Genomic DNA, 12,516 nt, shown 5'->3' with positions numbered 1-12,516 from the left:
TTACGTCCTGACCACTAAAAAGAAGCTTGCACAATGTTTGATTTTAGGAAAGCTCACATCAGTTAAACTCATAAGTATACCGTCTTTAGTTAAAACAGATGTTTTAGTAATGAAAATATTGAGGTAAACTCTGCATCATAGACTGTATTGGGCTCTGCATCCAAAAATAATTTTACTCTATGATCGATTGCTTTGCACATATGCGTCTTTTCTGCCGTCGATTACTCGGGCCTGGATTAAACAAGGAAGCGGACGTACTAAGGGAACAGGAAGGAGATAACAAAGCCAGCAAGGATAAGCAGCAAAACAAACTACCTGCGTTACCCGTCAACGGGACAGTTAAACTATTCGCCTCGTTTTGACAGGTTAATGTTCATGCAAGGAGGGCAGGCTGCTGTCATGAACGGCGAAGAGCTTCCTTCCTCCGGGCTGAAGATGTCGGTGGGACTCGCTAGTTCCGCCTGAGCTCAGCTGCTGCTTCACAGGCTGCTGTCGGACACTCAGCCCGCGGTATGTCATTTTAGCTTCCTAGATCGACTGGACTGCACCTACAATAATATATCTATTATTATTCTGTCAGTGAGCCAAGTTAACTTTCCTGTCTGAAAGCATCTGACAGCATCTGACAGCATCTGACAGGCCACAGCAGCACTAAAAGAGAGATGGCTAGGGATGGAGTGTACTTTACATATGCTGTATAGGTATACATGTTTGTCGTAAAAGGTTCTGAATACTTGTGTTAAATGCTAAGACAGATACGATTAGCCTTTATTGATTTCCAAAGGGGTAATTCTAGTGTTGCAGCAGCACAATAATCAGTACAAAGTTGAAAATTAGCATGCATACATTGACAGTTTAATGCTTTGTGTCTCCAATCTCCGACCTTTGCTGTTGTTCATTCCTACACATAGTATGCTGCATGCACTCTATTTCAGCATGTTTCTATAGTCTTGCTTTTGTGTAATGAGCAGTATGCCACCACGGCCTGTGTTGCACCTGTAGCCCTACCTAACACACCCTGGAGAACACTTCAACATCACTGCTACAACATTCTGTTCAAGGGAAAAAGGGCCAACGCTTGTGTGGATGTCCAAATCAGTGTTGATGGAAAATATAGCCTAATGAAGCAATACATTTCTCAGTACATGCTATATTGATGAGTGTGCAGCTGGAAAATCTGTTTTTTTCCATTAGCCACTGCTGTTATTTGAGGTAACATTAACATAATTGGAAACAAGAAGGAACTACAGACCATTACAGGTTACAGGATTTCAAGTCTTTACCTCAGGTTAGTCAGGGGGCATTCTCCAATTGCAGCTCCAAAACAGAACTTCCTAAACCTTTTTTAAGATGGCTTGAATTGTTACTATGTAGGTTTCCAACCGCGAAAAATACATCCCAAAATATCAGTGTACTGGACAATGATACCTTTTACATTTTTGGCTGCCTTGGGTATTCATTCATATTTATTGCAGCCAGAGCAAACGGTCAAAGAAATGCAGGAGGGTATGGCACGTCAGAAGCTTGCACACAACAGAATTGGAGGGATGAAACCCTTTTGGTCACGCATGCAGAGCACACAGCACACACAGTGAAATGTGTTCTCTGCTTTTAACCAATCCTAGTAGTAGAGTCTAGTAATAAGAGCGGTGGGCAGCTATTGTACAGCGCCCGGGGAGCAATGGGAGTGGGGGGGGATGTCCGGTGCCTTGCTCAAGGGCACCACGGCAGGGCCCAGGAGGTGAACTGGGACCTCTCCAAGTAGCAGTCCACACTCCATATTTAGGTCTGGTCGGGGACTTGAACCAGCAACTCTACCGCTCCCAGTCCAAGCCCCTACTGACTGAGACACTGCCGCCGGACTGTGCAACCTGGTACATAAAGGCTCTGTGGACAGGGAAACATTTTGACTCAAGATGGCGCACACTGAGCAATGATTACATTTAACATCAACACCAAGTGACCGATCAAATGAAAGATGGAAAATATTCCTCAAAAGTTGTTTTTTATTCAGGCAATCAAATGTTTTAGTCTCAATGGCCTGTGATAAACCAAGTTGACCTGTCATTTTAATTGAGTTTTGATTGTGATTTGAGAGGTCTTTAAACAAGGCTTGATGCCTCCACACTCCTTCCCAAAGAAAAGACTGTTTCAATCTCTATTTTTCTCTTCTAATTGGGCCCGAACAGAGACATGTGTTTGTGTATATCTCTTTAGCAGGCTGTGGCTAGCCAGGAATCTTGTTGCCTTTCTCTCTGTCAATTCACCCTCTTAACCCTGCCTTCTTTTCCTCACTGTGTACAGACGATGCAGGGCGTGTCCCAGGACCCCTCACGTGGTGCAGGGGAAGGGGGGGAGATGGCTCACACTCTATCCAAAGAGACCCCTGGGTCTCCAGATGCCTCTGAGTTGGGGAGCCCGCGGTGCACGCAGAACTTTGACCTCCTCAACATGGTTGTGTCCTATAAGAGGATGGCTCTGTTTCTAGAACCAGCTGCAGATGCTGTGGAGGTGACCCGCTTCCTGCTCGGGTGTGTATGTGTGTATGTGTGTGTGTGTGTGTGTAGCCTATTTGAGCATAACAAATCGCTTTCCCCCATGAGCAGCAGGAAGAACATTTTAAACTCAATATCTGCCTTTTGTATCCCTCAGATGGAAGATGCCCCTGTGCTCTCTTTTTGTCTGTTTGTTCCTAAATGTCTTCTTCTGCACTATTACTGAAGGTAAGATGAGGCATTCGGTGCTAATATTGATGAAGCTTTTGCTTGATGATTTAAAGGTCACCTATTATGCAAAATCCACTTTTTCATGTATTTTCTACATCACCATGTGTCCCCTCCGTGTGAAGAGATTCTGAAAGTTTCAGGAAAAAATACTCTCTTTTTGTCCTGATCCATTTATATAAAAACCTGCCTGAAAATGAGCTGATCAGATTTTGTCCACTTTATGATGTCATAATCGTTTGGCTTGTGTAACCATTAGCCAATCACCAACCAAGGTAACCCCCCCCCCCCCCCCTCATCACCTGAATCTCCTCCTAGAGCACCTTTGTGTTCTTTTTAACCAAATATCTCTCAGAGGGGCGTGGGGAGTGGCTCCTTATTTTCATCTAAAGTAACAGACAGAGAATCAGCACTTTTGATACAGGGCTGAAACAGAGGGGATTATGGGATGCTGCAATGATCTGTTTGGTGTTTGGAGCCAAACACTTCAGAAACATGTTTTGTATATATATCTGAGACCTATAATATATTAATGAAAAACAGTATAATAGGGGACCTTTAAAAGACTTGTGAATTATTTATTAACCCGCTGTTGTGTCTGCTTCTCTGGCCTCAGTGGGCTGGATCACAGTGGGCGTGGTGTCCGTGGCACTGCCTGCTGCCCTGGGTTACCTGCAGGACAGGTGTGGGGGCAGAGCTTCAGATTCAGAGCTCCACAAGATGCGCTATCACGCCGTGCACCGCAGGGACCTGCAGACGGTGCACCTCACCAAACAGGAGGCCATGCTGGAAGTCAAAGACCTGTAAGGCTGCAGGGGGGGGGGGGGGGGGGAGTTATGTTCTGCAAGGCTAATTACTAAGGATTATATTCATCACAGATTCATCTTCTAAAAAAAGAAAATCTTGAGTTTTCTTTTTCTTAGATGTTAGCAGCCTAAAACCCCAAACATATTCAGTTTACTAGCGCATCATACAAAGTTAATACCAATTACGGTATTGTCTTTAAGAAGCTTTTTTGGTATTTTTGCTATGAAAACAATAACAGTAATTAAACTACTTAAGTTTATCATACATTTGCCTATTTCTTTTCTTTTAAACCATAAAATGTACTTATCAGTTGAGCTTGTTTGTTATAGCATTATAAATGCTTAGGAACTCTGTTAAGTATTCCTTGAACTTTATTTTCCCAAATTCCCTTTTTTTTTCTTCACAATAATAATAATAATGAATATCCTTGAGGCCTTACACATTTTGCTTTATCCATTTGTTATGTTATAGAACATTTGCAAAGCCGTTTAAAAAGTGGGTCCCCAATCAATAAACCTTTTTCTACTACTCTTTTTGGAAGAAACTATGGCTTGTTCCTACATGTTATATGTCCATGGAACATTTGTACATGGTGTTTCTTCACGTATGGGTTGATGTTACTACTGTGTTTGTGAGTGGTCATGTTTTCTGTCTTCTCCAGGTTGAAGCACTTGGATGACATGCTGTCCTCTGCCTGCCTGTCAGCAGAAACTTTTTACAGAGTCCTGTACTGGGACGATCACACCACGTCATCAAGGTCTACACACACACACACAAACACACACACACACACACACACACACACACACACACACACACACACACACACACACACACACACACACACACACACACACACACACACACACACACACACACACACACACACACACACACACACACACACACACACACACACACACACACACACACACACACACGGACAGACAATAACACCAGCGGTTGAGTAGACATTACTCAACAGGGAAGTCATTGATCATTTCTACTCTTCCTCTCATAGACTATTCAACGATAGATCGGCAAATCTTTGTTTTTATATTGATGTTGTCAAAGGTCACATTTACATGGACTAACCTACAGTAACAAAGGCTAGGAAGTAAGGCAAGTGCTTAGCATAAAATATCAGAAGCATTGAGACAAAAGCCGCTTTCATACCAAGTACTTTGCCGTAATTAATCCCTGCACTTATACCTCATTCACACCAAAGGTGTTTCGGGCCGGTTCGGAGCTGGAGCTTGAAGAGCACCGGGTTTTCCTGTTCACACCGCATGGCACCGCTAGCAAAAAAATTGTCCGGCTAGAGCAAAAGCACCGATTATGTCGAGGCGGGGGCAGGGGCGGGATCAACTCCTGAACAACAACAAAAAGCCTGCGTTTTATCCAGTTTGTATACAACGATGGAGAAACTTAACAAGCAGCAGTGGTCCACTGAAGAGACCAGCTACCTATCGGGAATCTGGTCTTCCCAAGAGGTACAGAGGAAGCTGGAGCACAATCGGCCATTGTTGTTGTTGTCGGTGTGAGCTGTGAGGGGTTTCCGCGCGGTTTGGCTTTATGAAGCAGCCAATAGAAATTGGTACTTTTTTTGTACCACCTCTCTAGCAGGCACTGCAAATGGGGGTAAAAGTTCCCGGCACTAAGTACTCTTTTTGGTGTGAACACGACATAAGGGGTACTAATGGAACTAAACTGGAGAAGTACTCCGGTGTGAACGCGCCTAAAGAGCAAAAAAACACACCTGAAACGGAAAGTGAATAGAAAATTAAACAATATAAGGGATAAGAATATGTGGACATTGGACAATTAAACGATATAAGGGATAAGCATAGGTGGACATTAGAAAATGGACATTTGTAGTTGTTGTGGTAATTTAAGTTTTAAAATACTTGAAGCATAACTGCAAGTTGTATTCCATGAGATACCATAACTAGCATATAAAGTACAAACATATCATAATTACAAGATATATACCAGAATATCATTGAAAGAAATAAAACAAATGTAGATCAGAGTAAAAAGGCCAAATGCATTATGATACATAAAAAAAAATCAAAGCAGGGGAATGAAGTGTAAGGTCTTTATTTAGCAGCTCAAATTGTATGGTACTTAAATTATTACTTACTTACAATAGCTGCTTACAATAAGCTTCTCACATGTGAGGATGTTCTGGTCCTTTTATGTTTATCTAAGTGTGGCCTGACATTATCAATGTCTCCGTCCAGGTTCTATGGAGCGATGTTAGTCCTGGCGTGCCTGCTGTACGTGGCTCCTCTGGGCTGGGTGTTCGCTGGGCTGAACAGCGCCACCTTTCTGTGGAACAGAGACTTCTGCAGAGGTCAGTTCATCCCCTTTGGATCGAGCAACGCTGAACACATGATTTAAGAGATTAAAGCTAAAGTGTTTTTTATCCCGCAGTTTTGTTGGATCTCAGAAAAGTGCTCCACATGGGCCAGACCTCAGAGGGGAAGTGCGAAGAACAGGAGCACAGTCACTTGTTGGACCAGACCCCCACACCAACTAGCCTGGAGGTGAGAGTGCTGGAGAAATGTGTGGGTTGAATACTGAAGGATTTAGTGGTTGTGATTTACATTAAAACCAACCATGAATGTAAGCCTCTTATGCAGTTCCTCCCATGCTCTCAATGTATTTATCTCGTACGAGTAATGTAAATCCTTTAGTTATAGCACGACCGCTGTCCAAGGTGCTGATCCCGGGATCAGCCCAGTATTTATATATTTATTTATGCTAAGTGTGTGTGTTTGTGTGATGACAGGACCTGTCTCCTGGCAGTGTGGAGGAAGCGGAGGAGGCAGAGCCTGATGATGAGTTTAAGGATGCCATTGAGGTAAATTCTACTCTCAACAACATTTTCTCCCGCATTTTATCATGTCGCAGTTTGGAATATCCCTTAGATCAGTTGCTTTATAAATGACATTCACTGAATTTGTTCTTGCTCATTGTAATTCTTCATTATCAGTTGTGATGGCGAAATATAAAAAATAAAACTGATGTATCTGGTATATCTTATGCATTAGCGAGAACCAAAAAGATGCTCAAAAGCCACACATGGATAAAAAAAGAATCATTACAGCAAATAAAATGAAAATTGCATGCAACAGGTAGACTTAAATCAAGGTGCAGAGAAACCAGGCAATCAGGATGCACACGGAGTGCCTCGGCAAATCTTTTTTTTTAATAGTGTAAAGTAGAGGATTCGTTTTAAATGTTGCTTTACGAAATTCATATCTTAATATTTTTAATAACTGGGGTTGAACATGTTCTATAGCCCCAGTATGGTAAACATTGCTGGTAAATTAAGGTAAAAAAAAGCTATGAATTTAATATTTGAATCAGAATTGTTGGCGCTTCCCATGATTGTGTGAAAAATCCTCCTCTTCTGACATGTGTCCTGTTACTTCCCGTTTCTTTCTGCTGTCCTCTGAACTCAGGAACATTCAGTTCACCTGCAGGTGAGTGTCTAGTGTCACCCCCCCCTCTCTCTAGTAGAGGTTAATGCACGGTTTCAGTAAAGTCGCACTAAAGAACTACCTGACACATGAATGGCTTCATGTGTGGTTGTGTGAGGGGACCTTGTGTTGTGTTTTTGCTGTTGAAGCATGGTTTTGGGTATGGTTAATTCCAGTGTCTGTGGGTAACATTGTTCTCATGTGTTGTTCTGCTTCATTATAAGGAAACCCCTCTGGTCTTAGTGGTAAGTGGATTTCCCAGTGTCTCCCATCCATCAATCCACCTGTCAATGTGTTTGTCCCCTAGGCATGAGTTATAATAGTGATAGTAGCATTATCATTAACACGCCTATAATTGATGTCTCCAATAATCCCATCATACCGAGTTCTCATTCTACTATCTATTCATTCATGGTTGGAATTTTACGAGACATATTATATTAGTGAAATCAGCTTTTCATTCCTCATTCCATTCTAGTTCAATTGGCAAATGTAGTGTTGCAGTGTTAAAGAGGTATTTTGTGTTTTCCATTTGTCTAATTCCATAACATAGTGACATCATGATGTAACACTTGTGCTTCTGTTGGCTATTGCTCCAACACATTGTACATCATTTGCTAAGGGGCGGGACACCTATAAGCAGTTGACCAATCACAACAGAGCCAGCAGCTAACCAATCAGAGCAGACTGGGCTTCAGACAGAGGGGGAGAAGGCAGTATGAGAAAAACAATGACCTTTTTGAGCTTTAAATCAGGGAAACATGTCACAGTAGAGACACTCAATACTAATATGATCCTGAACATTAGCATATCAGCGCCCCTTTAATGTGTTCTTTAATGAAAGCATGTTATGATAAAAGCATTTTATATATAGGCATATTTAATCATGTAAGGCATAGGAAATGTGGCTGTTCACATCAAAGCCTGTTTATAAAAGCATGTTTTTAGAAGGGATTTAAAAGAAGTTAATGTCTGACCTGATGGTATATTAATAAGGTCAGCTTTAAAAGGACATAATGATGCAATTATGTCTCCCTAGGGCATGGGTTGGTAATGGCCCGCCAGCAAGAATATTTGGTCCGGAAAATTATTTTGAGAATAAAAATAAAATATTATTTTGAGTTTTTTTTGTATTTACAATATCGGACCGACAGTCGCACATATAGGCTATAATGTCCGAATAGAGAATATACCTACACTTGAAGAATGCTTATTGTACTTTTATCCATGTTGAGAGTGAATGACACACAGCACAGGCACAATCTGGCAGCGTGGTGCACTGACGCTGATAGTGGATCAATAAGTAGGTGGACAGCGCATGGTGCTGAATGCGGTTTGTGGTTTGAAAAAAATAAAATCAGCACATTAAATCATTCAAACGTAATGTTTACTTATATGTGAACAGTAACAAAGTTCAGTCAAAACATTGACAACAAAATCGGAGAAGCCGCTTGACCATAGAGGGCGAGGGGTGGTGGTGTATAAGCTGCCACCCCAGTTGGCAGCTTTGTTTTGAAAGAAAAGTTTTGGCTCATCGGACATTTATGAAAAAATCCCTAATGTCCGAATGCAAGTGAATGCAGCACAAGACGCGAGCCTTGTAACCCCATCCCCCGGCCCTGGCCCGAGCGTGGAAATGTGATTGTCATTTGAACGGGACGGCGCAAAACGAGAAGCATTTGTTCTACAATGACAGAGAAGAGACTGTCAAGTTTGGCTGATTCAAAACGCACTAAAGCTTTGGATCTTAATAAGCTTGTGAGCAGGGGTGGACTGGGCATCTGGAGAATCTGGAGAATCACAGAACGACACTGCAGCGGCACCGCAGTGAGGCCCTAGGCTGTCCTTGTGTTTGGCAGATAAGTCAAGTACAGTCGGATAAGCATACATTTCATTGTGTATGTAAATCCAAGTATTTAGCAGCTTTTGTGAAACTCAGCAGTGGCACTTGGACTTCCCATCATCTTGCTTGATTTATTTGCCTACATCCATTCCTCAAACCGGTTGAAATTCACAACATAATCACATTGAATTTTATCCACTTAAACCTTACCGCTGAGTTTGGCTCTGTTTCTTGCCAAGGGTTTCATCCTTCCAAAGACTTAACTTGAGATTACACAGTATGTGACTGCAGTTTTCTTTGTCCGCCCCCCCCCTTCTCCCACAGGAGGAGGATGACGGGCCTCTCGGAGCTCCAGAGTATGACACCATCTCTGAAAATGGTCTCTTGAGCCGCAACGAGCCAATACGCAGCAAGGTGTCCAAACTGACAGAGAAACTGCGCAAACGTTACCCCACCGCCTGCACAGGTCAGTCTGACTCAGGCACTTTTGTATATCCTATTTATACCTATCAGTAATGAAATGGAAGAATCTGTCCATCTCAAAAGACACATTTTATGTATTTCTCTCTGTCTTTTTCTCCAAAGGCAACTGTTCTAGCTGCAATGCTGTCTTCTCTGTGCTGAAGAAAAGGGTGAGAGTTGTGAAATTATGAAGATATTTTAGGCGTCTCATCATCATCACATGTATTTAATCGTATTCTTGTCACAATGTCTCTTTGTATTATAGAGGAGCTGCAGTAACTGTGGCAACAGCTTCTGTTCCCGTTGCTGTTCCTTCAAGGTGCTCAGATCTTGCATGGGGGCAACAGGTGAGAAGGGAAAATGTAAACACATTTTTATAATACTAACATACAACAGACTGTTCAAATTGCATGGCAATTGCATCACGTCACATCCATTGGTCGTGACTTATTATCTTATTCTACCATTGTCTTCTCTTCTGCAGCTCCAGAGGCCCAGAGAGAGACTGTGTTTGTTTGTGCTGCCTGTAATTCGTCTCTCATCAAGTTACAATGAGATGTCTCCCAGTGGCCGGCTGGAGGCCAAGCACTGTTCGACTCCCGAGCCCTCCTCCAAGTTACTGAAACCCTAATGCCTTTATTTTCAAGTTAAGGCACTCATATTTGTCAAGGAGCCCTCTTGCCCTCAGCAGTTCCTCCCCTTCTTAGCTGCTTGTGTTGCTTATGGGACATTTTCTGTAATATGTTGTAAAATGTTCACTGTCAATGGCAAACTGGACCTGTAAGAATCAATGAGACTTGCTACAGAGCACAATGGCTCCAAAATCAAAAGACATTTTCCCTTTGCTGAGCAGAGGGAAGTGCAAAGCATGCAGAGCGGAGGCCAGAATTGGGCCAGTGGTGTCGGGTTGATAGGCTGATAATGGTTTTGCTTTGACATGCTTTGCCTCGCCACAGAGTTACTTCCACTCGAATGTTGATATCTTCAGCCCTGTGTAGCAGTTTAACTGTACTGTAATTATGGGGGAGACTTTTCTCTATGAACAAGGCTAAGGCTAGCGGGATGCATGTGTCAGTGTGAGCAAAGTTTGAATGTGGTCTGTTCAGATGAACAAAATAATGGACTGTACGACCAAATGAAGCTCCACATTTGGTTTTGATTCTGTGTGCGACTAGTTTGCCTGTTTGCTGTCCATCAATGCACTTTGACCTACAGCTGGTACAACATAGTCATGTGGTTATCTCTTAGTTTGTCCCAGGCTTTGAGTGCAATGTGTATTTTCCTATGAGCTAGAAGAGCTTACAAGACATAAGAGTAACACATATGGCATGCCATAAAATCAAGGCTGGAGGACATGAAGTAAATCATATATCAGAGTATTTTTGACCAAATCAGTTAATATCGATATTTAGACGATATTATAGGATTAACCATCAATGCTCTCACAACATGTTTAAACAATGAGCATTTTGATCAGTAATCATCAGTAATGTTAATGTAATGACTATGTGGGTAAAGGCAAATAACAAAAAAGCAACTAGTTGGTACATTCAGATAATTTCTGCAATGCAACCTTTAAAATGGGAAAAGACAAAGCTCTATATGTATTAATATATTGCCCAGCCCACATACAATAATGGTAAATATATGATGGTAAACTGATATTGCATGGTCTGCTGGAATGAAGCACATTACTTTGTTGCCAATGACCAGGTTGTGATGTTTTAAGTGGGCCAGCTTGGTCTACTTGTAATGATCAATGGAGCTTCATTTTGGTCGTCATTTTCACTGCAATGACATGTCAGATTTTGGGGGTATAGCAGCATCCTTTAAGTCAAAAACTGCTCGAGGATCCATTGACCTTGGGCTTTTCCTCTAACTGGATCAAAGTCGACCCAACTGGATTGAAGTTGAATACACAGACTGAGCAGCCAGCTTAAATCATCGTGAGGCCTCACACTCTTGAAAGCAGGACTTGAAAGAATTGATGTGGAGGCGCTATTACCCAAAATGTGGATTGTGGTGAAAACTGTTGTTTTAATCATGATGCAGACGCAGATGATTGTAAGAGTTTGCTTTGCTTTTATTGTAATCAGATACAAATTGTTACTATACATTGTTCTACTATATCTAATATATATTTAATTTAAAGCTCCAGAAAGTGCAAGTTATTATTTGACCTAATGATTAAGTCTGTATATATTGCCCCTACTTTATGGATGAGATATGTCATATTAAAAAATAAACTGTGATGATTTCAATAACTCAAAGTACTGTCATTGTTTTTTTGACTTGGAGATTTCTGGCAGAAGTATTGACTCAAAAAGAAAGAGTGGCTATTATTAAAACCATAAAAATCAAATGAACACCTTATTGTACGACCTAAACAGTAGTGTTGACAATCAAATTCTACAAACTTCTTGGAATTGGAATATCTTTACTTTGAAGCAGTTTATTTCAGGTTTTGCAGTTTGAAATAAATCTAAATTACTTTTGGAAAACCAAACGTATTGTGTATTGTATTCAGAGACTGTAAATACAATCTTCAAAGCTGCTAACTTTCACTTAAATATACACAAATAAAAACCTTTTTACAAATATCACATACCATTTCTGCCATTAAATCCCCCCAAATCCAACACTCCGGTCCTTTAATGCAGAGTATTTGCTCCCATACATGGTTCCCATGCAATAGTAATACAATTGAATTGAATTCCATCTGTCTACACTATTTTCATGGTCCTGGTATTGTGCATGCAGTCATGGATTATGGGGACACTTGAAAAGATCAGTGTTCTTTATTATTTTGAGCTGATTTTGAGTAACTCGAATAACTAGTTCATATATAATATATACATATATATAATATTGTCTTTTAAACTCATGGTTGGAAAAGCTGAATTAATATGACCTAAACCAGGGGTGGGCAAATAATTGTCCAAAGGGGCCTCATGAGAAACTGGGACTGCGGTGGAGGGCCGAACCAATACACTGAACTAAATTCTGCTCAATATCAATTTATTTCTTTATATAAAAGCAGCATATTGTAAGGTTTTGAGTAGCTGCTACTGGTCACAGAATATTAAATCAAGCTATCAAAAGGTGGTTCAAGCATAGAAACAAACCCAACATCGTACTACAATTTAAACAGCATTGAGAAAAAACTATTAAGTAATTTGAATTAAACTAAATT

General features: G+C 41.2%; 1 protein-coding gene across 7 annotated transcripts; it reads left to right on the top strand.

Annotated features, from left to right (window-relative positions):
• Positions 1 to 218: 218 nt before the first annotated feature.
• Positions 219 to 11,593, top strand: zfyve27 (zinc finger, FYVE domain containing 27). Of its 7 annotated transcripts, none has more exons than XM_079674002.1 (14): positions 219 to 510; positions 2,305 to 2,531; positions 2,653 to 2,723; positions 3,340 to 3,526; positions 4,192 to 4,287; positions 5,774 to 5,886; positions 5,967 to 6,079; positions 6,325 to 6,396; positions 7,001 to 7,021; positions 7,243 to 7,263; positions 9,186 to 9,327; positions 9,447 to 9,493; positions 9,589 to 9,685; positions 9,808 to 11,593. In XM_079674002.1, the coding sequence occupies exons 2-14, from the start codon at positions 2,308 to 2,310 to the stop codon at positions 9,876 to 9,878; spliced, it is 1,275 nt and encodes a 424-aa protein (XP_079530128.1). In that variant the 5' UTR covers positions 219 to 510; positions 2,305 to 2,307; the 3' UTR covers positions 9,879 to 11,593. The 7 variants fall into 7 exon arrangements, with proteins under 7 accessions (XP_079530128.1, XP_079530131.1, XP_079530130.1 ...); XM_079674003.1 differs by having other exon boundaries at positions 220 to 510; positions 9,589 to 9,670; XM_079674005.1 differs by lacking the exon at positions 7,001 to 7,021.
• The last annotated feature ends 923 nt before the right edge of the window (positions 11,594 to 12,516 follow it).

The sequence above is a fragment of the Notothenia rossii genome (genome assembly GCF_949606895.1).
Source record: "Notothenia rossii genome assembly, chromosome: 1".
Taxonomy (NCBI): Eukaryota; Metazoa; Chordata; class Actinopteri; order Perciformes; family Nototheniidae; genus Notothenia; species Notothenia rossii.
The sequence above is the reverse complement of the archived record's forward strand: the minus strand, read 5'-3'. Positions and strand labels throughout refer to the sequence as shown.

What these genes read in the sequence shown, in the direction of transcription:
- zfyve27 (XM_079674002.1), top strand. Translation starts at nt 2,308, where the DNA reads ATGCAGGGCGTGTCCCAGGACCCCTCACGTGGTGCAGGGGAAGGGGGG. An exon ending in CTTCTGCACTATTACTGAAG is followed by an intron (nt 2,724 to 3,339) that starts GTAAGATGAGGC and finishes CTCTGGCCTCAG; the next exon opens with TGGGCTGGATCACAGTGGGC. An exon ending in GATCACACCACGTCATCAAG is followed by an intron (nt 4,288 to 5,773) that starts GTCTACACACAC and finishes GTCTCCGTCCAG; the next exon opens with GTTCTATGGAGCGATGTTAG.